Genomic DNA, 23,584 nt, shown 5'->3' on the forward strand with positions numbered 1-23,584 from the left:
CTGAGGGGCTTCCGCTGCCATGGTTACACAGCCCCGCCCATGTGTCATCCAACTGGACAGCGCTGGCCCCTAGACAGGGACCCTGGAAAGAGCTTTCTCCACACTTTCTTTCCCCTCTCCCACCCCATGTTTCAAGCCCTAGCCAGGCCACCTGCCTGGCTGCTGTGGCACTCTTGAGAGGCCCAGGGAATGCAGGGGTACACCTCCCTGCAGGTGCACGTAGGAGACGTGATGTAAGGACATAGTGGGGACACACCCATGTGGCGGTGGCCATGTCCTGCCGGCTCTTTTCCTGCTCCCACCACCCACCCTGGATGGCGGTGGGCCTAACAGATCCTCCATGTCCAAACCTTCTCAACTGTACATACTATTTTTTAAGCAGAGAGAAATGCATATATTTTAAATGGGATTTATTCTATCTATTAACTGCCTGGACGATGCAGTAGGGGAAGGCCTTCAGACCCCGGCAGACGCAGCCCTGCCCACCTCAGGGCTGGAGGCTTGATGGGGTTTGCCCAGGCCTGGGCTCTGTAACCATTAACCTCTTCCGCCAACTAACGCCAATGAAAGTGTCATTCCACATAGCTGAGCTTGTGTTTCCATCTGTTGCACAGACCTCTGGGTCTCGGGGGTCTCCTCTGGGTTGTACCCTGAGGGATTCACAGCTATAGAAGGAGGGAGGTGTGGGACTACCCCTCCGCCCCCTCCGCCCCCCCCCCCAGCATCCTCTCTGTGCTCACCGCCTGGGAGGAGGGGAGCCTTATTGGCCTCATGTACCAGCCACGGGTTTTTCTTAAGCAAGTCACACGTTTTAATATAAACCAGTCTACATTCATTCCTAAAAGGCTCATTTCCAGTAAAAAATAGACACCAATAAAAACTTCTCCTGGGAGAACAGGAAACCTGGGCTGTGTCCCCCCAAGACTGACTCTCTGACTTGCTGCCAGTGGAGCACAGGCACGGGAGGGGCTCGAGGGTGAGGTGAGGGCCCACGTGTGAGAGCCCCCCACAGAGCGGGGAGGTTTCTTGGGACCCCCCCCCGGGCCTTGCCCTGGGAAGACAGGATGCGGACAGCGGGGAGGACGAGGCAGCTCCCATCTCCGAAGATAGAGGCCCCTGCCCCTCGCTTTGAGTTTGTGCCAAAGATAACAGAGCAGAGGGCCTGGGTACGGGGACCCTGAAGGTGAGCAGCCCACGGGGAGGCGGCAAGGATCCCTCTACCATGCCCCTGAGGTCATACATTCAAGAGTGCAAGGCCAGGGAGGAGCCAGGGAGGTCCTGTCCAGCTGAGACGGCAGCGCCTTGGCTTCTCGTGATCAGCCAGGGTCAGGAAGACAGGAAGGACTCCACCAAGCAAAGCTGGGCCTTCCACACCAGGGTACACAAGAGCAAACCTTGAAAGCGTTCATGATACCAATGCCTCAGACTCAGGGTTGGATCAAGGGCAGCTGTGGCCATCACAGCCAGTGGCTCAGAAGGGAGAGTTCATGCCCAGCTTAGTTTCAAACTGCAGCTTCTGTCGCTTCTGATAGCGGACTCGGACCCTGGTGGGGCAGGAGATCACTGCAGGTTGGTATAGACTCTTGGGCCAGGAGACGAGTAGGATGCCCACCATGGGTGGTAGATTTAGGTAACACACCCCACCCTGCTCACCGAATCTCATGTAGCTTCACGATCTCATTGGTCACTACCACGAGAACCAGGGACAGGCAACCCAGGAGCCACGTCAGCAGGGGCACATCTTCCAGGCCAAAGTGGACATGGCTATCCCTGTGTGTCCACAGCTGCAGGTCCACAATCGTCTGAACCACCTGACCAAGCAGCCTGCCAAAGAAGGGGGCAGCCGCATGTGAACCCCAAGTCACCTTGCTTCATCCTCTTTTATTTTTTTTTCTGGTCAGTCATGGGCCTGAACTCTGGGCCTGGGTGCTGTCCCTCAGCTCTTCAGCTCAAGGCGAGCGCTCTACCACTTGAGCCACAGCACCACTTCCGGTTTTCTGAGTGGTTAATTGGAGGTAAGATTCTCACGGGACTTTCTTGCCCAGGCTGGCTTTGAACCGTGATCCTCAGCTCTCAGCCTCCTGAGTGCCATGGATGAGAGGCGTGAGCCACCAGCGCCTGGCTCCATCCTCTACTTTCTCAGCATGACATTAAGCTGCAGGAGGGCAGTCAGCCCTCTAGCTCTGGCTCACCCACAAGCCTGGCCCTGCCCTGTGACCCTCTCCACCAACATGACTCACACCACAGGCACGGTCACAGCCCACCAGAGGTTCGTCAGGGGACTCTTGCTCCACAAGGGTTTGGTGCGATGCACATGGGTGATAGAGATGAAGACTGGAAAAAAACGGGAGCCCATGGGGTATCAGGCTTCCCCAGGTCCAGGGCCTTGTTCCCCACAGGCTGTCAGCAGCCTCTCCCAGGCAGAGTCCTTACCCGTGTGCAGGACGATCAGGGCGGCAGTGAGCTTCTGGGCCAACAGCAGCCCATTGGCGAAGTCCTCGAACCAGGCTGGAGCCCTGCCATCATTGCTGCCAAACAAAGCAACACGGCTCAGCCTCCCGAGAGGCCGTGGGGAGGTGGGCTGGGGTGGGGAGGTGGATAGTCCCCGAGATGCACCTGCGCAGCATGATGGAGGAGCAGTTGGTAAGGTTCCGGGCTTGGGCGCTGTCACAGAAGCTCTGCAGTGTAAAGCCAAAGCAGATGAGGCACGAGGTGATGGTGAGGCTGAACTTGAGCAAGAAGCAGAGCAGGAAGTAGTGCTGCGTCTGTGGGGGAAGGGAGGCTGGCTGCTCACTCCGTGGCAGCCTTGGACAGGCTCTTAGGGAGTCAGTGGCCAGGCCTGAGAGGAAAGACAAACAGCAGGGGCCACACTCCCAGAGAGGACTTTGTCAGCTCTTATTATTACCTCCCCAGGCCAAGTGCCAGTCCTCCCAGTCTCCCGATCTCCGGATCTCCGCAGACCCTTCCAGGTTAGGCCCCCTCCCAGCCCCGCCCCTTGGTCCTCTGTCCATCTCCATGAGGCCCTGGCTTGCCAGGTCTGCCTCTCTTACCTTCTTAGGAATGAACTGAAGGTTTTTTCCTGTTGCCATAGACATGATGGAGCTGTGGGGTGGTTTCCCCAGCAGAGAGATGCTGAAAAGCGAGAGTGGGTGAAGGAATGGCAACAGTTTCCACTGCCTTCAGGGAGATGAAGGCTCCTGCACCAGAGGAGATGAGCCCTGAGCGGCCCTTCCAGAACTCGGGGCTCCTCCCACCTGCCCAGGCACAGAAGGGTGCATGGCTCTCACCTGAGCAGAGGGTAGCAAAAGCAGGACAACCACAGGATGTCTGTGGTACTCAGCAGTGGTGGCAGTTGGACCACGCAAGAAAGGAACTAGAGCAGGAAAGAACCCAGGACCCACAATTAGATTTTGGCAAATGAATACAACCCACCGACTCCAGAGCTATGTTGTCCCTTTATCTAGACAGATGCTCAACTCCTGGCTGAGAGGCACTGGGACCCGAGGGAACACTAATCTGCGTTGGAGTCACCTCTGAAAGCTCAGAGGAAGTTACAGAGACCTTGAGGGGCCCCTGTGCTGTGCTACACCCCCGATCTCCCTCCTCAGATTCCTGTTACTTGTATGAAAGAGCAAGTAGAGAGAGGTAATACCTGCGCTTATCCCCGGCTCACCTGGATGACCACAAGGGTCAGCTGGCACTGCAGCAGGAAGAGGAAGCACTTACGGATGCCATTGGTGGCATGCCGAGCCTAGGGACCGAGAGGGACAGATTATGGCCCAGGCCTGCCTGATCTCTCAGGCCCTACAACTGACAAGCTTCAGCCAAGGGCCACATGCCATGCCTGGGGCGCTCCTGTGAGGAGGGAGCAGAGATAAATTCAACTTCGCCGGGCGCCGGTGGCTCCCGCCTGTCATCCTAGCTACTCAGCAGGCTGAGATCTGAGGATCACGGTTCAAAACCAGCCGGGGCAGGAAAGTCTGTGAGATTCTTATCCCCAATGAACCACCAGAAAACCAGAAGTGGTGCTCTGGCTCAAGTGGGAGAGTGCTTGCCTTGTGCTGAAGAGCTGAGGGACAGTGCCCAGGCCCAGAGTTCAAGCCCCACGACCAAACAAACAAACAAAAAAATGCAACTTCCTGGAGGAGCTTCACTTGCTCCTCCCACGTGCAGGAAGCATGCGGTCCAGGGGTTCCAGAAGGATCCTGGGTTATAACTGCCTCCCCCCCTCCCCTCCTGTAGGGTGGGCCCTGTCTCCTACCCCACTCCACCCAGCTGAGGCCCACCTGCTCGATGAGCCGGATGATGCTGATGGTCTCCTCCTGGCGGAAGGTCAGGGAGCAGGGCAGGCTGTTGAGCTGCCCTGACAGCTGCAGGGGGGAGAGGCCATCCGAGGCCTGGGCCATGCTGGTGCTGGTGGCATAGCCAAAGGTCTCCCAGGAGCAGCGAGATGGGTACAGGGGATCCAAAGCAATGCTGGGCGGGGAAGGAAAAGCTCAGCCATGAGCTGTGCTCTGTGAAGACTTGTGTCTCCCACAAGACGACATCCACCCCTTGCCTCCCACCAAGCTCTGGTGCCTGGAACCCAGTCAGGACCAGATCGACCAGGAAACGTGCCCCCCAGCTCCACACAGGCCTGTCTGGGTCCTGACCTGACGTCGCTCTGAAGGAAGAGGCAGCCGTTCCTCAGGTTGGCAGAGCTGCCCAGGCAGCAGGTCACCTCTCCGTATTCCTGCATGATCTTTATCATCTCACACATGGCTGGAGGTGGGCAGGAGGCACAAGGGTCCGGCAGGCAGAGCGCCATGTGCAGGTAGAGAGCCACAGGCCAGGAGGGAGGGGGGCGGGAGGGCAGAAGGCAATGGGAAGAGGGTCTCTCTTTAAAACAATCCCACCCCATCAATATGAGCATGTGAAAATTGAGTTCTGACTCTGGAATGGGCCTAGCTACACATCAGTTGGCTAGATTTCCCAGCACCCCTCCATCCCTTACACACCCTCCCCCCACCCTCCTCCGCCTGCTCTAGGCTCTTCCACTCCTGTGTCATTTCCCCCTCCTCTACAGCCTACAGATAATGTATGTAGCCCTAGGGAGCTCAGCAGGAGGGGTCACGGCCAGCACTCACTCTCGGGGGTACAGTCAGTGAAGAGAGGCACCAGCAAGGGCACATTGTCGATGTTCTGCAGGTGGGGTCGCACCTGGTGAATGCCCCGAGGCAGCTTGGCCTGCAGGAGGCAAGTGATGACAGGGATTCGGGATGGGGACCCGGACTCTCTGTGGAACTCGCCTGCCCTACCCCTCCCTGAGCCAGCCATGGTTACAGAAGGAGCTGAGAAGGCCAGATCCCGCCACCATACCCGGTTGCAGTCCTCCAGGAAGCTGGGGATGTCGCTGTCTGTAGGTTGGAAGCTAATGAGGTCCGAGTGACCCTCCTCCTCCAATAGGAGGAGCCCTTCTGCATCATCGCGGGACACTGTGGAGATGAAAGCATGTTCTTCACTTGGGACCAGCTTCCTAGGGGCTTTTCCCTTGTCTGCAGAGGACAGATACCATCCGCCTCCAGCGTCACTGTTCACCTGCCTACCTCTGCTGCCTCCTTTCCCAGAGAAGTATACATCCTGGGAAGGATGGAGGAGGCTCTTCCTAAGCTGTAGCTCCCAGGAGGGGGAAGTTCCTGCCCAGACCAACCCCCACAAGCCTTTGCTCTCACCCTGGTTCAGGTCATCATGCAGGGAGCCTGCGTGGCTGGGGCTGGAAGGGGGAATCTCAGAGCCGGGCATGTCACCATTGGGTGTGAGAGAGATGTGACAGTTCCAGCCTGTCTCCAGGCCCATCTTTTCTGCAAACACCTGTAAAAGGCAGATGACAGTACATAGACAGATCCAAAAGCCCACGGGGAAAAGGGTCAGTGGGGAAAGATGTGGAGAGTTCTAGCCACCTTGCTTTTGAGCTCGTCCTCCAAAGAGAAGTAGACAAAACGGATGCAGGCATTAACCAGCCCATCGATGAGGCGTACAATGTCTAGCCGGGCCTGGTACTGAGAGGACACCATGCCCATGAAGATCTGGCCGCTCAGGGCCTGCATGCAGTCTTCTTTCTCCAGCACCTCCCCGATCCCTTCTTCAGGTAGACACAAGACAAAGGCCGGCCAACACATAGCAGGACAGTGGGACATGGCCCAGCCAGGGCACCCAGGAACCAGCAGATTCCAGAGGGAAGCCCACAAGGGCCACACACACACACATTGATGCCACACCCAAAATCAGTGAGCACGTGGGCCCCAAAAGACCACACACAGCCATGCGCGCACACGCACATGCACATACACACACACACACACACACACACACGCAGCCAAGACACATAAAAAAGCCGACAGACACAGGAGAAAACACAATGAAAGAACTCATCAGTCAGGAGGCCATCCTGCAGAACCAGGTAGAACATGGCTCAGCAATTGCCCAGCCCTGCTCCAAGGATAGGGGGCCGGCCCCACCCTCAGCAACCACTTCTGCACACAGTCTCCAGAGTTCCTAAAGCCCCAAGCATACACACTTAAAGGGATGAGGTGGGTTCAGAGACCCACAGTTCCAGCAAGGTCTGTGACCCAAACATTTGTCTGATTCTAGTAAGGCTAATGCTCCACAGTGCATGTTTGATAGCTTTTCAAGAAAACCCTTTTAGGGGCTGGGAAGGTGGCTCAGTGGTAAAGTGATTGCCTTGCATGCATGAGGCTCTGGGTTCGATTCCTTAGCACCACATAAGCAGGAAAAGCCTGAAGTGGCGCTGTGGCTGAAGTGGTAAGCGCTAGCCTTGAGCTGAAGAGCTGAGGGACAGCGCCCAGGCCCAGAGTTCAGGCCCCACAACTGACAGGAAAACAAAAACAAAACAAAAAACCAAACGCTTCCATTCAAGTGTTTGTTTTGTGCCAGTCCTGGGGCTTGAACTCAGGGCCTGGGCACTGTCTCTGAGCTCTTTTACTCAAGGCCAGCACTCTACCACTTGAGCCACAGTTCCACTTCCAGCTTTTTGTAGTTAATTGGAGATGAGTCTCACAGATTTTTCCTGCCAGGGATAGCTTTGAACCTTGATATTCAGATCTCAGTCTCCTGAGTAGCTAGGATTACAGGTATGAGCCACCAGGACCTAGCTTAAAAAAAAAAATGCTTTTAAGCCGGGTGCTAGTGGTTCACACCTGTAATCCTAGCTACTCAGGAGGCTGAGATCTGACAAAAAAAAAGCTTTTGTGCGCGTGTGTGTGTGTGTGTATATATATATATATATATATATATATATATATATAAAACCCCCCAAGAAACCTGTGACAGGGGTAGAGTCTATATTTAGATGAGAAAACTGAGGTACTTCTCATATCACAGCTAAAGAGTGCCACACTGGTGACCCAGCTCCCACGTGGTGTCCCTGGCTTCTTCTGCCTGACATGATGTCGTGGCCGTCCAGTCCCTCCCACTCCTGGGCTCCCTGGCCCTCCGGAGCCCCCAGCACCGGCCCCCTATTGGACAGAAGTGCACAGTACCATCAGAGCTCCAGCTGTTGCGGCGAGCGTTCTGCTTAATGGGGACGGTGCTGGGCAGCTCACACATGGTGAAGATGCTGCTCTGGCCGGGCACCTGCACCAGCTCAATGCACTTGCCATTGAGCTGGGAGGACAGGGTGCAGTTCATCGGCTTGTAGGCAAAGGCGGAACAGTAGCCGGACAGACAGGCTCGCTGGTAGAAATCCAGCACTTTCTTTCTGCCAGGGGAACAGAGGGGACATAAGGTGAATGGTCCTGCGCTCCTCCTGACTATGGGATGGCGAAGGCCCTCACGCACCTGTCGGAACCTGAAAGGGGGTAGATGTCAGCTCCATCCCAGAAGTCCGTGCAGGCCTCCAAGACCACATCGGCTGTGCCGTGGGAGAGCATCTGCTCCGTGCCTGGTCAGGGTGAAGAGGCCACCCCATGAGACCCAAGCCAGCTCCCCATCTCTCCTGTGACCTGCAAGCCTCGAGAAGGGTGCAAAGGAGCTCCTACCCAAGGAGGGCCAGGCCACCTAGTCACCAAGATGCTCTGAAACAACCCTGGGCTGGTAATGCAGGCATTTTATGTCCTGTCCTGTGGACAATCTTGTCCTCTGTGAGTCCAGTCCCCAAGACCAGTTCCTGACACACTGTGGGACCTCTATACTTCATCTGCCCTGCTCTCCCTAGAAAAAGACAAGGCAGGGCACAGCCCCCACCCCCACCCCCACCCCCCAAGCTTCATGAGGCTGGGCGGGACAACAGTTGGAACCGGCGCACAGCTCACTAGTGGCAGTGTCCTTGATGAAGAGGCTGATCATGTGGCTGAGGGGAGGGCGCCTCTTGGTGATGCAGGAGGGCCGCCCCAGGGACGTCTCCTTCATAGTCTCGGCACTGGGGAGGCGGTAGAGTGCGAGGTGGTTTTCCTGCTTGAAGAGCTCCTTGGCTCCCGGAGTGAAGCCTGTAGACAAGCCTGAGACTCAGGGTTTGTGGGGAGATGCAAGGCTATAACCTCCCCCCACCTAACTCCTGCCACAGACAGAATCTAGTCAGCCTAGCCAGTTCGTTCTGCTTTCCTATCCCAACCATCAGTTAGTTGCCTTCTCAGATTGGGAAGCCAGCCCACAGACCAAAGTGTGGGTTAAAGGGGGACAGTCAGAAGCTAAGAATGATGCCAGGTACCAGTGGCTCACGCCTATAATCCTAGCTACTCAGGAAGCTGAAGATCTGAGGATCACAGTTCAAAGCCAACCAGGACAAAAAAAAAGTTGGTAAGACATCTATCTCCAATTAACCAGCAAAAAGTCAGAAGTGGAAGTGTAGCTCAAGTGGTAGAGTGCTAGCCCTGAGCAAAAAAGCTCAGGGACAACACCAGGCCCTGAGTTCAAACTCCAGTACCAGCACAAAAAGAAGGAAGAGGAAGAGAAGGAGAAGAAGGAAGGAGGAAGAGGAGGAGGCCGGGCACCGTGGTTCACGCCTGTAATCCTAGCTACTTTGGAGGCTGAGATCTGAGGATTGCAGTTCAAAGCGAGCCCGGGGAAGGAGAGACCGTGAGACTCTTATCTCCAATGAACCACCAGAAAACCAGAAGTGGCACTGTAGCTCAAGTGGTAGAGTGCTTGCCTTGAGCTGAAGAGCTGAGGTCCAGTGCTCAGGCTCACAATTCAAGCACCATGACTGCCAAGAAAGGAGGAGGGGGGAGGAGGAGGGGGAGGAGGAGGAGGGGGAGGGGGAGGGGGAGAGGGAGGGGGAGGAGCAGCAGCAGCTGCTAAGAGTATCCACTGTTTCTGACAGAATATCATGTCGGGGCTGGGTCTGTTAGGAGGCAGGGCTGGCCTGGTCTGGAAACCCAGCAGCCACCCATGGCAGTCCCACCCCACTGCCACCTCTGTAGCCATACCAATGAGTCGGGCCAGCTCACAGAGGCCCCAGGGCACATGCACCGGCAGCACAGCACTGTGGCTTTCCTGCAGGGCGATGTTGCACAGGTGGTCGGAGAAGCGGCATAGACGCTCCGTGACGCTGGCGTTACACAGGTTGAGCAGCACGTTGAGGCCCAGCGGCTTGAGGGAGGTGAGGTGTAGCTGCCAGTTGGAGTCATCGAACTGGATGCAGGAGGGGTTCTGCTGGTCCTGGGACAGGCTCAGCATCTCCAAGTGGTAGTCACACACGAAGTCCTCGGCTTCATAGGGCTCCCCCCCCTCCATCCCAGGCTGGACCTGGGGAAAAGTGGGGGAAGAGGTGGGGGCAGGCCCTGGCTTCCCAAGCAAAGCCTGCAGGAAGACGCAAGTCCGGGGAGAGGGCTGGTATGCATGCTCAGTCCTGTCCTCCAGTCTGCCTCTAGGAAAGCAAGAGGCAGTACTGGTAGGATTTGGCAGCCAATAAGGAAGAAACAACAGGGGTCTTTTTCAGCCAGGGTGTGCTTCAAAGGTTCTGAGGAGGCCAGTGACCTTAGGTGAGAATTAAAGAGAACTCAGATTATGTTGTACAAGAGGCTCAGAAGCTGGGCAGGGTGGCTCACGCCTGTAATCCTAGCTACTTAGGAGGCTGAGCTCTGATGATCATGGTTTGAAGCCAACCAGGCAGACAAATCTGAGAACGTTATCTGCAGTTAACCAGCAAAACACTGAAAGTACAAAGCTGGGCATCAGTAGCCCATGCTTATAGTCCTAGCTACTCAGAAGGCTGAGATCTGAGGGTAGCAGTTTGAAGCCAAGCCTGAGCAGAAAAGTCCATGAGACTCTTATCTCCAATTAATCACCAAAAAAGCTATCAGTGGCACTGTGGTTCAAGTGGTAGAGTGCTAGCCTTGAGCAAAAGGAGCTTAGAGAAAGCACCCAGCCCCGAGTTCAAGCCCCAGGACCAGTGCACCACCACCCCCCACCAAAAAAAGAGAGGTGTGGCCCAAGCGGTAGAACACTAGCTTTGAGCAAAAAAAACCAAGGGACAAGACCCAGGCAGGCCCTGAGTTGAAGAGCCAGTACTGGCACAAAATCAAACAAACAGAGAGAAGAGACTGAGGCCCAGCCTCAGGAAGTCATCTTGCTGGCCAGGACTGAGGGGAGGGCGGGGGTAAGGGGGGAGGGAGTTGAACACAACTTCTGCACTTTCAGACCCTGCTGGTCCAAGCCAAGCTACACCCTTGGCAGAAGTGGCTGCCGGGCCTGTGCTGGGTGAAGTGGCTTTCCTCCTCTCACCTTGCTGGGCTCTTCCTCGCCGCCCTCTGTGTCCCTGCTGAAGCTCACGTTGGAGCCGGACAGGTATCTACTGCGGCTGCGCACCTTGTGGGGATGGTAGGTCTCGGCAGGCTTGGGGCCGTCACCAGGCCAGCCACCGTGCTCCTGCTCGTTGGAAAGGTGCAGGGTATTGCTCAGGGAGCCAGAAAGGAGGGCATCTTGTTCATGGGGCTGAGGAAAACAGGAGCACGAGCCTAGGACCAGGGTACCGTGGCATCCACAGACCAGCGAGGTACGTCAGTGCCCAGCCCCTCCCAGCCTGGTCCTGAAGCTCCACCTTAACTACTCAGAAGCAGCCACCAAAGGTGCCCACACCCCTTTCTCCCTCCTGAGCTCTACCCTCCCAGGGAAGGCTCCAAAGGCTACTCAAGTCTGGCCCAGATGGGACCCCAGGAGCTGGCCGTACCTCCTCCTCTACCTCAGGATGGCAGAAGGAGCGGGTGGACAGATCATCTGTGAGGTCCTCGTGGCTGCTGTGCGGGGGCTCCACCTTCCCGCTGAAGAACAGCACAGTCTCTGGGCTGGGATTTGGCCATGACAGGATCCCCTGTTTGTCTACACAGCATAGAACCTGCAGGGAGAGAGGCCGGGATTGGGAGATGGCTTGGCTTTAGCCCAACTGCCCAGTGGACAGTCCAGACCCCTCCAAGACAGGCCATGCTACCCCCCTCCCCTCCATGCAAGGCCCCTCACCGTGACAGAGCCCAAGCTGTGCAGCAGGCTGGCACTGTGGCTCAGCGTTGGAGAGGTCCCCTGGATCACCCTCAGGAAGTGGCCCCAAATGCAGCGCAGCATTTCCTGGCAGGAAAGAGAAAATCTGCTTTCTTAGCCTCATTTCCTTGGGGAGCGCCTCTAGGGTCAATAGTGGAGAAAGTTCAGGAGGGTGGGGTTCTGGGATAATGTGTCATCTTGGTATATTAGGGGATCAGGTCTGGATAATCCCTGAGAAGGAGGGGGGTGGGGGGTAACAAGGGAAAAAGCTTCCAGAGCCCAGTTGAAGGCTCAAGGCTGTAAACCAAATCTCAGGGTTCCGAGAAGGGGCCTGAGGGTGCGGGGTTTTTGGCTGCAGGTGCCTGGGGATCACACGGGAGGCTGAGATCTGAAGACTGCTATTCAAAGCCGGCCTAAAGTAGAGCTGTGGCTCAAGTGCTAGAGTGCTAGCCTTGAGCACAAAAGCCCAGGAACAGCAGTGGGGCCCCTCCTCGTACCTGAGAGGAGACAGCTTCTGTGTAACTGCTCAGAGTGTCCTCCGAGAACTTGGCCAGCTGCACAGAGGGGGAAACAAGCCTTGTTCACACAGACCTCCATGCTGCCAGAGGGGCCTACACCTGCGAGGCTTCAACCCCTTTGGTAAAGAGGACCTGGCAATCCTGACTCCCCACTGGTGGAGAGCCAGAAGAGATCTCTCTCCCACACCCAGGCGGAAACAGGAGGTTGCTCTCTAATGCAAGGGCCTGAGTCCCCAGAGAGCTGCCCAGGGCCTCCAACAGGCTAAAAGCCCAACATAGGGTTGACCTGGTGCCCCAATTCTCTGGCACAGCCCATGCCTTCTTTTTGTACCATTCCCCCAGAACAACCTACCAGGGAGCTGGGTGAGGCCTTGCTCATCTGGGCCAGGACACGGGCTTCTCCACAGGCGGTTGCCAGCACCCAGAGGACTGGAAAGAGCAGGGGGAGGATGGGCAGCATGCCATTCACCTGGAAAGGATAGGACCTCACTGCAGGCTCCCAAGGAGTTCCTGGCCTAGAGGCTGCCACATGGCCGTCCCAAGGAGGCAGGAAGGGAAGGAGAGGAACGAGGCATTCTTAAACTAAAGCCTAAGGATACTGTGGGTACAGAGAAAGAAGACAACCAGGGCCATATAGGATACAGAAGCACAAGAGAGAAGAAAGGAGCCTGGAGCTGGTGGCTCAAGCCTATAATCCTAGCTACTCAGGAGACTGAGATCTGAAGATTGCAGTTCAAAGCCAACCCAATCAGGAAAGTCCGTGAGAATTATCTCCTATAAACTACTCAGAAAAAGCTGGAAATGGTGCTCAAGGGGCAGAGCATTAGCCTTGAGCACAAAAAAAGCTCAGGGGCAAAGCCCAGACCCAGAGCTCAAACCCAAGGATCAGGATTTAAAAAAAAGGGAGGGAGGGTGGCATTCTTGCCTGGAGCTGGAGGAGGGTGTACTGCCAGGAAGTGACCCCAGGAGCACTGAATACGAAGCGCAGGGCGTTGGTGATGAGAAAGCCAGCCTGTGGAAACAGGAAGGGCACAGTCTTAAGACCCTCCCCTAGTGAGGGACCAGATTCCAGGCCGCCTTCCTTTTCCACTCACACCTCAGGCTCCCTCTGGGCCCCTTTACCTGTACTCACATATTCACCTGGACCCAGCCCCATGGCCGCCCTCCCCCTGCCTTGTAAACCCGCCTCACACACCAGGACCACTGGCACAGCATAGTGCAGCATCACCGACTGAACTGTGAACCTCTCGTTGTCCAGAGCAGTGACCGGGCGGGACAGGGCCATGTCCAGGCACCATCTATGGAAAGAGGAAACGCTTAGGCCCTGAGGGGCAAGAAGCCAGAAACCCGCACCTGGAAAAAGATTCTGCACCCCTCAGCCAGACAAGGTTTCACTGAACACGATCAAGGCCTGCGGTTCCCTAAGTGATGCCCTGGGAGCAGAGCTCCGCCCACCTCCAGAGCTGACCCTCAAAGTGCGGTCTAAGGATGCCAAGGGAAGAGCTGAGGGCAGTGCCTGCCCTCGGGAGGACCTGCAGTGGACAAAGCTCCTTCCTTGTCACAAGATGCTCTGGGGAAAAAGATACAGGGCAGGAGGGGAGTGGCACCCCACCTGACGTTGTCAATCACAGGGGTCTCCAGGACACGGAAAAGTCGGTGCTGCTGGGGGTTCTGTGGCCCTTTCTTCACTTCCCCCCGGGGCGAGGGCGGTGGAGAGAAAGGGGGGAACAGATCTCCCGGCTCCAGGACAATGTGCTCGTCATCCTGCGGACAGTGATGGGGAAAAGGCTCTGTCACAGGCCGCTCTTCCTGGACAATGCCGGCTAAGTGGAATGGCCCTCAGGGTCAGTAACTAGCCCCTAGCAAAGAGCCTGTCCAGGTGGGACTTGTGGAATTTGGGACCCTCCTTGAAGATCGAGAAGAAACAGCACAGGAGGAAGAAGAAGAGGTTTCACCTTTTTCCTGAGAACCCAGGAGCCCTTGCAAAGCCTACGAACTAGCTAGGAAGTTTCAGGACAGCCCCCCACAACCCCAGGTACCAATGGCTGTCCCAGTAGTTCCCAGGGAGGAAAGCAGACTCTAGCTACCTTGATTCCCCTTAGAGAAGCAAAGGACTCCTGGCCGGGCCTCAGGGCTATGATGTCTCCTTCTACTAACAGGCTGACAGGCAGGTTGACCAGATGACCATCTCTGTAGGCCCAGTGCAGGGACCAGGAGGGTGCAAAGGGCATGTGGAGGTCAGGATACAAAGCATTTGGCCACTTGATTTCCTTGCCATCCCTGAGGGCATCTGATGAGAACAGAAAGAAACCACCCTTCTCATCCAGGCCAGGCCAGGCCACACACCCCCAGCCCCCACCTGCTCTTTGCTCCTTCTCAGGCCTACACAGCCCACTCCATGCATGCAAATGCTTTCCCTGTGTTAATGCTTCCCGATGAAGCCTTCCTCAGCAGTTCCAGCTGGGAGGTTCCACCAGGTGAACACATGGTAAGTGGGAGCTTGGGAAAGGGGGTGAACCTAGCGACTGGGGTGACGAGAGGTGGTTTCCACAGAAAGAGAACATTTGGGATGGGTCAGGAAGAAGGAGTAAGATTTGGTTAGCTGGTGATGAAAAGGGAGAAGCTGGGGTTGGAGGCAGGGCTCAGTGGGTGGAGCGCTGATCAATGAGTGGAAGCATCAGGTATCGAGTTTGAGTCCCAAGAAGGGGTGGGGGTGGGGGGGAGAAGCTATCTAAGCAGAGAAGAGCAGGACAGAGGCCCAGCAGGATATCTCACAGGGGGCTAGGCAGGATGGATGAAGGGTTATAACAGGATGATGAACAGTAACAGAAGACTGGACCAAAGGCCAGAGCCTGTAGCAGGGGCTTTGGGAAGCCACATGGGACATCTGGGATGGCTTAGAAAAGTAAGAAGGACCCCACTGATGGCTGCTAAGCAAGAGACTAAGCTCCTGGGAATCATGGCCCAGCTTTCTTTGTCATCTTGGACTCCCAGTGTCTGGCACATAACTGCAATTACCATTTCGGAATGACTAAATTCTCACTTCATATTTAATTTTGCCCTGCCCAGTATGATCAGAGAAAAGTTCACTGGGAGCAGGTGGTGGTGCTTCTCTGACCATGTTCCTCTGGAAAGTAGGAACCTCAATCTCTACAAAGAGCCCAACAAACCCTCAACCAATGGCCAGAGCTTCTTAAACACTGGCTTGACTGAAGGAGGTGAGCAATGCCCCTTTCCTTTAGGAAAGGGCCATCTTGGGCTTCCAGTCCTCAACCTGGATTCCCATGGGTATCTCCTATCCCCCATCCCCAGCCCAGTACCATCAGACAAAGGCACACTTGGGAGAAAATGTCTCCACCATCTTCCCACCAAGAGACAGTGTCTCTTTGTTGGACAACAGGAGCAAGCCCACAGTGCCACCATCAGCTTCCTGCCTGCTCAGGCCACTGCCTGGGACCCACAGCCAATCTGGAAGTACTCACTACTCTGCTCAAAAGTGGCTGGGGCAACTTCCATCCCTCTGCATGATGATGCCCTCTCCCTGGGATGCCCTTAGGGCTCCTCTGACACATCCCAGGGTGTCTTTCCCATCAAGCAGCCTGACTCTTGACCTCACCTTGGATTTGGTCAATGATCCCCTGAAGCCTGCGCTCCACCTCCTGGCGCTTCAGCCGATCTTGCCGTCCGATGAGGATGAGGTTCAGAAGCAGCAACAGAAACAATGCGGAAGCATTCACCAGTTCCACCCCGTGGCTGGTATCAGAGGACACAGAGAATATGATACATTTCCAAGGAGCAAACCCTTGCCACCGCCCCCCCACCCCAGATAGGCCCCAGAACCCAAAATGCCACCCTCTTCTACCGGTCCTATTTAGTTATTTATTTTTGTCAGTCTTGGAGCTTGAACTCTGGGTCTGGGCAGTCTCTAAGCTCTTCATCTCAAGGCAAGTGCTCTAGCATGTGAGCCACAGCACCTCTTCCGGTTTTCTGGTGGTTAATTGGAGATAAGAGTCTCATGGACTTTCCTGCCCAGTCTGGCTTTGACCCGCAATCTTCAGGTCTCAGCCTCCTGAGTAGCTAGGATTACGGGTGTGAGCCACCGACACCCGGCTGGTCCATTTTATTGATTTTTTTAAATGCAAGTATTGGGGCTTGCACTGAGGGCCTGGTGCTATCCCTTCGCTTTTCTGCTCAAAGCTGATGTTCTACCACTAAAGCCACAGCTCCACTTTTGGCCTTTTGCTGGTTAATTGGAGATAAGAGTCGCATGAACCTTCTTGCCCAGGCTGGCTTCAACCGCAATCCTCAGATCTCAGCCCCCTGAGAAGCTAGGATGACAGGTGTGTACCCCTGGTGCCTGGCTTTACTTGTCCTTAAAAGGATGATCTCATTTGCTTCCTGATTCCAGGGAACCTTTGTCCCTTGTCAAGGGACAAGAAGAACATTCTTACACAGGAGCCTATTGAAGGGGCAGCTCTGGGAGTAGCAGGCCTCAGAGCCTGGGGGCATCTTAGCGGGAAGAGTGGGCGGTTACAGCAGCTGTGGAGCCTGTTTACCTGCCTGCTGGCATCTTAGAGGGAAGAGTGGGGCCTTGCAGTAGCTGTGGAGCCTGTTTACCTGCCCGCTGGCTGGCCTCCCCAACAGCCCAGCAGCAGCAGCACAGCCAGCAGCATGAGCAGGGCCCCCGGCCAGTGGAAACACGAACAACGGTTACGGAGGTGCAGGAAGCTGCTTCTCCACGCCTCCTAGGGAGTGAAGTATGGGAGTGAGCGCCTGGCCAACCCCACTACAGTCCTGTGCCTCCCAACCCCATGGCCACCTTGGTCCAATGCCTTTGACCTCAGGTGGGGTCGAGCCTGCTGGAGGCTGGACTACTCCAGCAGGTAAAGGTCAGAGCATCACTCTGGACCTTAACTTGTGATCTGCATTGCAAGCTTGGTTAAGTCTTCCTGCCCGGGGGGGACAGGGCACACCGGGCTCTGGGGAGTGGCCTCCCACACTTCTCGCCCATCCCACTCAGAATCCAGCCTCCCTGAAGAAGTCTCACCTTCCACGTGAGGAGTTTCTTCTGCTCTTTGAGGTGTCCCTCCAACACAGCCTCCAGCTGTTCCTTCAGGACACTGAGTGCCTTCCGGGTGGACAGGCCCAGGGCCAAGGGGGGCTCGCCCTGCAGGAGAGCCAGAGGTGCTCAGTGTCTCCCCTGTCCCCAGCTCTCCATTCCAGGCTCCACCTATCCCCTCTTATTCCCTAGGGGTCCTTCCTTTTCCCCCTGACTCTGCCTCCCTTCCCCTATCAACTCGTGCCCCTCAGGGCCTAACCATGGAAAAATCACTTTAATTTGAACACAATTTTTTGGGGGTGGGGGCAGTCCTGGGGCTTGAACTTAGGGCTTGGGCACTGTCCCTGAGCTTTTTGCTCAAGGCTAGCACTCTACCACTTGAGTCACAGTGCCACTTCCAGACTTTTCTGTATGTGTGGTACTGAGGCATCGAACCCAGGGCTTCATGAATGCTAGGCAAGCACTCCACCACTAAGCCACATTCCCAGCCCATGAAGACAATTTTTTAAATGTTTAAGGGCATAGTGCTTTATTCTTAAAAGACAAATTGAAAAAAAAAAAAAAAAAACTAGCCAGGCACCAGTGGCTCATGCCTATAATCCTAGCTACTCAGGAGGCTGAGAACTGAAGATCACAGTCTGAAGCCAACTCAGGCAGACAAATCCATGAGACTCTTATCTCCAATTAACCACCAAAAATCCAAAAGTAGAGCTGTGGCTCAAGTGGTAGAGTGCCAGCCTTGAGTAAAAAAGCTCAGGGACAACACAGAGGCCTTGAATTCAAACCCTAACATTGACATGAAGCATAAACAAGTGAACCAAACCAAGACCTAAAAATGACTTTCTCCATTCAGTGTTTTCTTTCCTTTCTTTTTCTTTTTTTTTTCCTTTCTTTTTTTTTTTTTGCCAGTCCTGTGACTTGAACTCAAGGCCTAGGCATGTCCCTGAGCGTCTTTTGCTCAAGGCTAGCATTCTACCACTTGAGCCTCAGCGCCACTTCTGGCTTGTTCTGTGTATGTGGTACTGAGGAATGGAACCCAGGGCTTCATGCAGGCTAGGCAAGCATCCTAAGCCACATTCCCAACTCCCCTTCAGCATTTTCTAATGCATGACTATCAACCCACAACTATGGGTGGTCCTCCTGTCCCATTTAGCCTGTTCCCACTGCCACTCCTAGTTTACTTCAAGGGTACAGGCCTCCAGGTTTTTTGTGTTTTTTTTTTTTTTTGCACCAGTACAGGTATCAGTCTCTTGAGTAACTAGAATTACAGGTAGGAGCCACCAGACTTTTTTTTTTTTTTTTATGGTGAAGTAGAAATAACCTAGAGATGTATTTCATTACGCCTTGGAAAAGTGCCACCTTCCAGTACCACCATCTTGAGAGACTCTTTTGTTGTTGTTGTTGGTCATGGGCCTGGGCGCTCTCCCTCAGCTCTTTAGCTCAAGCAGAGCACTCTACCACTGAGCCACCTTCCCAGCCCCTTTACTCTTATAACCACAAAATATTAGGCAGGATATAACTCAGAAAAGAAAAAAAAGCAGCTGTTCCCAAGAAAAGACAGTGCTACAACTTGGCCATACTCCTTGGTCACAGTGGCTGGCCAGAATCCGGAGTAGACAGAGATGGCCCCAGATCCCATGGGGACCAGACATATTATCTTGATAGACCTCATAGCCAGTCGACTTCTGGCTGAGACCTGAGCATTCTGGTTTTTCCCCCTTCTTGGACTCAGGCTTTCTTCACCCTCTGTTAGCACAACAGCCCATCCAGAGGCAGCTTGCCAACTGTTGTACGTTTCCAGGGCAACCTGAGCCACAGTTCTGGATTCACTCACCACTCGTATGCTTACAATTCAGAATCTACATTTCATCTCCAGTCTGACCTCTGCCCCTAACATAAACCCATCTATTCACCTGCAGCACAGCTGTTTCACAGGGATGGAAGTCTGGATGTCCCAAATCCTGAATTCCCCATGGGCCTCACTGCCAATCACTTCTCTTCCCACATTGCCTCTGCATGTTCCCAGACTCTGGCCTTCCATGCCTCTTCCTGTCCCCAATCTACCTTCTCCAGATCTGTGTAATGCTCGAGGCAGGATAAGCACACCTCCTCAGCGGACCCCTTAACCTTGGAAACCACTCTGGATACCCTGCCTGTTAGACAAGACCCTGCTCTTCTGGCTCACAAGCAGATTCCTCTCTCTATGCACTTCCTGGGCAAGGATACACTCACCACCCCAGACAACTCTTCTTCAAGACAACTTCAACATCACCTCCTCTGAGCTATTTTCCCCAAACCCAAGGCTGCTCTGCAGAAGGACATTTGTGTTCGTTCTGATGGCACAGAGGCGACCTCGTTCTTGTCCTATTCTTATGGAGTCCTGATTCTCCATTTACATGGCTGGCTCTCCCAATAGACTGCATATTCCTAGAAAACATATATAGACTTCTTCTAGCTCTATGGAACCACTAAAGACAGTGCCTGGCATGCACACAAGCTCGGGGAATAACTGTTGAATGAATGAGTAAATGAAGTAGATTTACTAGTCCTACTGACACTACAGACTGCAACTGTCAACCCAAAAGATCTGCAGTAGGAACACTTGGAGCTAACACGCATGTCCAGGCCCCCTCCTGGATGTACCCAGTGGAAATTAGGGGGAAGGGGGGAGCGAAGCCGATGTCAGGATCAGTCTGATGCATAGATCCCCTGTCTGTGCAGCGCTAAGGGAAAGAAAGGACAGCCTCAATACTGTAAGGCACCAAGGCTATTGACAGAAGACTACAGGCCAGAGACTGTGGGCTACACTACCCTGGCTTCCTGGCCTCCCTGCCCACTGCCTCTACTCTGGCAACCCCAGGACTCCCTCCCCAGGGGCCTGAGCTGGTTCATCTGCTGCAGCTTTCCCTCCCTGCCTGGCTTCATAGGGGCCTCTCCCTCTCTGTGGGAACTTGGCCTTGGCCCCAATAGGGTTCATGCCTTCACCACTCTAAGAGGCAGCTAGGCCTAAGGGACAAGATTCGAGTGCCACACATCTGGCATCATGGGATGCAGCTAAGTGGAACCACCAGTGTCACCTACCACCACGCGCTTTAGTTTCCAGAGTGGGCTCAGCTCCAAGATTTCCAGAGCTCCCTCCCCTAAATTTCACCTAACCCCACTCTCCACAGCAGCTTTGGATGGGCAGATAAGAGCTGTTTTTTTCCCAGAGCCAATAAACTGGTTATTTCTGCTCAGGAAGAAATGACCTCTGGATGGGAGCCCAATGTCTAGCCTGGGTAAATACTATCTTCCCAGACACCAGTAGGATCATGGGATTCCCGGAGGTCAGGGATCAAGATAAATGAATGACAAGGAAGGCTAGGGTCTGTCCCTCAGTCTCCTAGAGTTCCTGACCATGAAGGAAATTGCTCCTCAGGGAGACTCGGGGGAAGACAAATGGGAAAAGGAGCCTCTAGGCTTTCTGGGATCTACAGAGCTAGGCCACACCAGTGATACCTGTTCCCGCCCCCAAAGGAAGAGGGCCTAGGCCCTGGGTGAGAAGCCAATCCTCTAGCACCTTCCTTCACGCTGCCCCTTCTCCTCTTGGGCTCAGCCTTCTAGACTTCCTCTCTTCAGCAGGATTCAAGAGATCTGGGATAGAAACAATGGACTAGCCAAGGCCAGGCCTCTAGAAATGATCAATCACAAAACACACCAGAAGCAGGAAGTGCTGGCTGGCAGAGGTGAAGGCTGTACCTGAGAGAGATTGGGAGGAAGAAAGGAAGGAAGGGCTAGGCAAATAACAGATCACCACTGGGTCATCTAGAAAATCACGTGGCCTGGAGCATGGATAGTATGCCCAAGAAGGAAAAGTTCCCAGGAGGCAGTAAAAAGCTGTGAGGGTTCAGTCAAAGCCAGGAATATGACCCTCCTCTAGCTAGTCATCAACCTTCCTGACTCTCCTGAGTCATACAGTGACATCTTTGTGTGTGTCAGTTGTGAGGCAGGGACTTGAACTCAGGGCCTGGGTGCTATCCCTGAGCTTCTTTCGCTCAAGGCTAGTGCTCTACCACTTGGAGCCACGGTGCCACTTCTGGTTTTCTGGTGGTTTATTGGAGATAAGAGTCTCACAGACTTTCCTGCCCCGGCTGGCTTTGAATCAAGATCTATAAATCTCAGCCTCCTGAGTAGCTAGGATTACAGGTATGAACCAGCAACACTTAATTTACAGTGGAGATCTTGACTTTGGCTGCCCCCTTCCAGGAAACCCTATGTCCAGGACCCTCTTGACTGCCAAGCTACTCCCTCTCCACCAGCCCCAGGTACTCTGTTCCTCTCCAGGTGGAGGGGGCATGGGCCAGAGGGTAGTAGATGAACCAGGACAGGATACCTGCGGAGCCGTCTGCCTCTGTCTGCCCCACATGTCCTGTCTGGCCAGGGGCACCAACTCCAGACAGGGGATTAAAGACAGCACAGAGGAGGCAAAATAAGCCATTCTGTAATTACATGCTGCCGAAGGAAGCGCCTGCCCACACAGACGGGTCCTGTGGTGAGGATTGGGTCTTCTGGGCCAGCCTGCTTGCCATAAGGGTTCAACCAAGTGGCTCCAACTGCCAAGCTTGTTCAGTTCACCTGCTGTGGCAGGATGGCCTGAGTCTGCTTTCCCTCATTGTGCCTCAGTTTGCCAGTCTGACCAAAGAGGCAGAACTAAGGAGTTCAGTGGGGGGGACTAAGAGAGATTCCAGGCAAGCTAGCTGGAAGCAGGCACTGACAGCCCTTCTCAGCAGGGAACTAAGCACAGTGCCCATCTCTGGGCATCCATGGAACCTGATCTGAGCTCCTATTCTCTGAGAAATAAATAAGAACTTAAGTTAATACCATGTGAAGTTTGCTTTTCTTGCCTACTGAGGCCAAGAATGATGAGAGAGAGAAAAACAAAAATCTGAACCAGGCGCTGGTGGCTCACACCTATAATCCTAGCTACTCAGGATCTGGATCACAGTTCAAAGCCAGCCCAGGTAGGAAAGTCTATGAGACTCTTATCTCCAATGAACTACCAGAAAACTGGTGGCTCACGTGGTAGAGTGCTAGCCTTGATATGAATAGCTCAGGGACAGTGCCCAGGCCCAGAGTTCAAGACCCACAATTGACAAAAAAAAAAAAAAAAATCTGATGTGGCCTTATGTGCTCAAAGGTAGCAAAAGACTCCTCCTGCTTCCCCAATGGAATGAGGGCTCCACCCAGAGGAGCCGGGAGAGGAGGAGGCTGGAGCGCCTCACCCCATAGAACCAGTCCCATCCCAAGCCACTACCTGAAGCAAGACTGAGAACTGCCGGAGGTGGGAAGGAAGTCCTTTTTCTCTCTGTTTTGTCACTTCAGGGGGTGCTGGCAGGACACAGGGATTTGGAGGGACAACATGCGGGTAAATATACCATGTGTGACAAACTCCAACCACAGAAATCGCTCACTGAGCAGGACCCACTGTCAAGATGTCAAGCTGAGAGCTAACATAACTGAGCTCCCTGCCACCCACCTTGGCCAAGTTTCTGGGGTGTCACAGAGCCAGAAACCCTCAGCCCCTGGCCCAAGGCCTTGCAGAACTCCTCTGAGGTTCTCTGAGCCATATTGACTGTTTTTTTTCTTCCTATTCTACCTATCTCAAGAGCAAAAGAATTGAGGCTCCTAGGCTCAGGTAGGTTTTTAATTTAGACTCTGACCCATTTCAAGCAGAACCAATTTGTGATTGGTTGCGGCCCCTCCTCTAGATTCCTCCATCATGGCCTTCTTAGTCAGTGCAGGCAGAAGGAGAGGGACTCAAAGCTCAGCTCCATACAATTCTCAAGTCATTGAAGCTGAGATCAGCCGCTCTCGTGTTTCTGAGTTTGACACAGCCGGACTTGTCTGCAGCCGGAGAAATCAAAGGCAGAGCAGAGCCACATTCTTTTCTTCCTCTTCCTTCCAGGTTCACACTGACCTCAGCCCTTTCTCAGCTCTCTTCTTCCCCAGCTCCTCCAGCCAGCAAGACCTAGGAGGAAAGCATGCCAGCCCCAGAGCTCCTGCTGTTACCATGTGGATCCGTGAAATCCAAGGTCCCTTCTCTGGCTCTAAGAAGGAATGGCATTCAGGCCTTAAGCTTCTGTCACCTGTACATAGAGCCCTGGGACCTAGTACTCCTTGGGAGAATGTCCCTCTGGAAGGCTTCAGCTCCAGGCCTCCTATGGTTGGAATGAGGCAGCTTGCTAACAGTTCCAAAATACTGCTGACTTTCTGATTCAGTCTCAATTTCCTTTCAAAGTGCTGGATCCCCACACTCATTCTAGTCTGCTTTCCAGCCTGCATCATCTTTAGAACTCCTTTGGCAAGCACTAACCCACCTCCCCCGAAACACCCTCACTAAGCAGGAAGGAGACATCATTCAAAGAGCCACGGAAGCCTTGGAAGGCTGGAATACTCACTGTGCTGGGTTTGCCCTGCTGGGGCATCCATAGTTCTGCCTGCTTGAAGAGCATGGGGCAGAGCCCGAGGGACCAGCAGTCAGCTACAGCAACTTCCAACA

At 54.3% G+C, this 23,584-nt stretch overlaps 1 protein-coding gene across 4 annotated transcripts in view; it reads right to left on the reverse strand.

Moving 5' to 3' along the window:
• Nucleotides 1-106: 106 nt before the first annotated feature.
• The window catches only part of Kiaa0195 (KIAA0195 ortholog), a 40,207-nt gene continuing 16,729 nt past the window's right edge, over nt 107-23,584 (reverse strand). Inside the window, exons 3-32 of one of the 4 annotated variants that reach the window (XM_013037893.1) lie at nt 17,035-17,154; nt 16,605-16,732; nt 15,604-15,740; nt 14,075-14,277; nt 13,600-13,751; nt 13,183-13,285; nt 12,913-12,999; nt 12,340-12,456; nt 11,967-12,023; nt 11,452-11,556; nt 11,165-11,329; nt 10,720-10,929; nt 9,423-9,741; nt 8,310-8,483; nt 7,837-7,939; nt 7,539-7,756; nt 5,940-6,121; nt 5,712-5,850; nt 5,359-5,474; nt 5,127-5,226; nt 4,653-4,761; nt 4,287-4,476; nt 3,674-3,751; nt 3,288-3,373; nt 3,051-3,132; nt 2,617-2,765; nt 2,434-2,528; nt 2,241-2,334; nt 1,654-1,824; nt 107-1,544 (exon numbers count right to left, since the gene is read on the reverse strand). In XM_013037893.1, the coding sequence (XP_012893347.1) occupies nt 1,472-1,544; nt 1,654-1,824; nt 2,241-2,334; nt 2,434-2,528; nt 2,617-2,765; nt 3,051-3,132; nt 3,288-3,373; nt 3,674-3,751; nt 4,287-4,476; nt 4,653-4,761; nt 5,127-5,226; nt 5,359-5,474; nt 5,712-5,850; nt 5,940-6,121; nt 7,539-7,756; nt 7,837-7,939; nt 8,310-8,483; nt 9,423-9,741; nt 10,720-10,929; nt 11,165-11,329; nt 11,452-11,556; nt 11,967-12,023; nt 12,340-12,456; nt 12,913-12,999; nt 13,183-13,285; nt 13,600-13,751; nt 14,075-14,277; nt 15,604-15,740; nt 16,605-16,732; nt 17,035-17,154 (4,062 nt within the window). In that variant the 3' untranslated portion in view covers nt 107-1,471. Of the gene's footprint in view, nt 1,545-1,653; nt 1,825-2,240; nt 2,335-2,433; nt 2,529-2,616; nt 2,766-3,050; nt 3,133-3,287; nt 3,374-3,673; nt 3,752-4,286; nt 4,477-4,652; nt 4,762-5,126; nt 5,227-5,358; nt 5,475-5,711; nt 5,851-5,939; nt 6,122-7,538; nt 7,757-7,836; nt 7,940-8,309; nt 8,484-9,422; nt 9,742-10,719; nt 10,930-11,164; nt 11,330-11,451; nt 11,557-11,966; nt 12,024-12,339; nt 12,457-12,912; nt 13,000-13,182; nt 13,286-13,599; nt 13,752-14,074; nt 14,278-15,603; nt 15,741-16,543; nt 16,733-17,034; nt 17,155-23,584 lie in introns of those variants that run through there. The other 3 variants (XM_013037895.1, XM_013037894.1, XM_013037896.1) reach the window with 3 other exon arrangements.

The sequence above is a fragment of the Dipodomys ordii genome, unplaced genomic scaffold (genome assembly GCF_000151885.1).
Source record: "Dipodomys ordii isolate 6190 unplaced genomic scaffold, Dord_2.0 Scaffold7, whole genome shotgun sequence".
Classification (NCBI taxonomy): Eukaryota; Metazoa; Chordata; class Mammalia; order Rodentia; family Heteromyidae; genus Dipodomys; species Dipodomys ordii.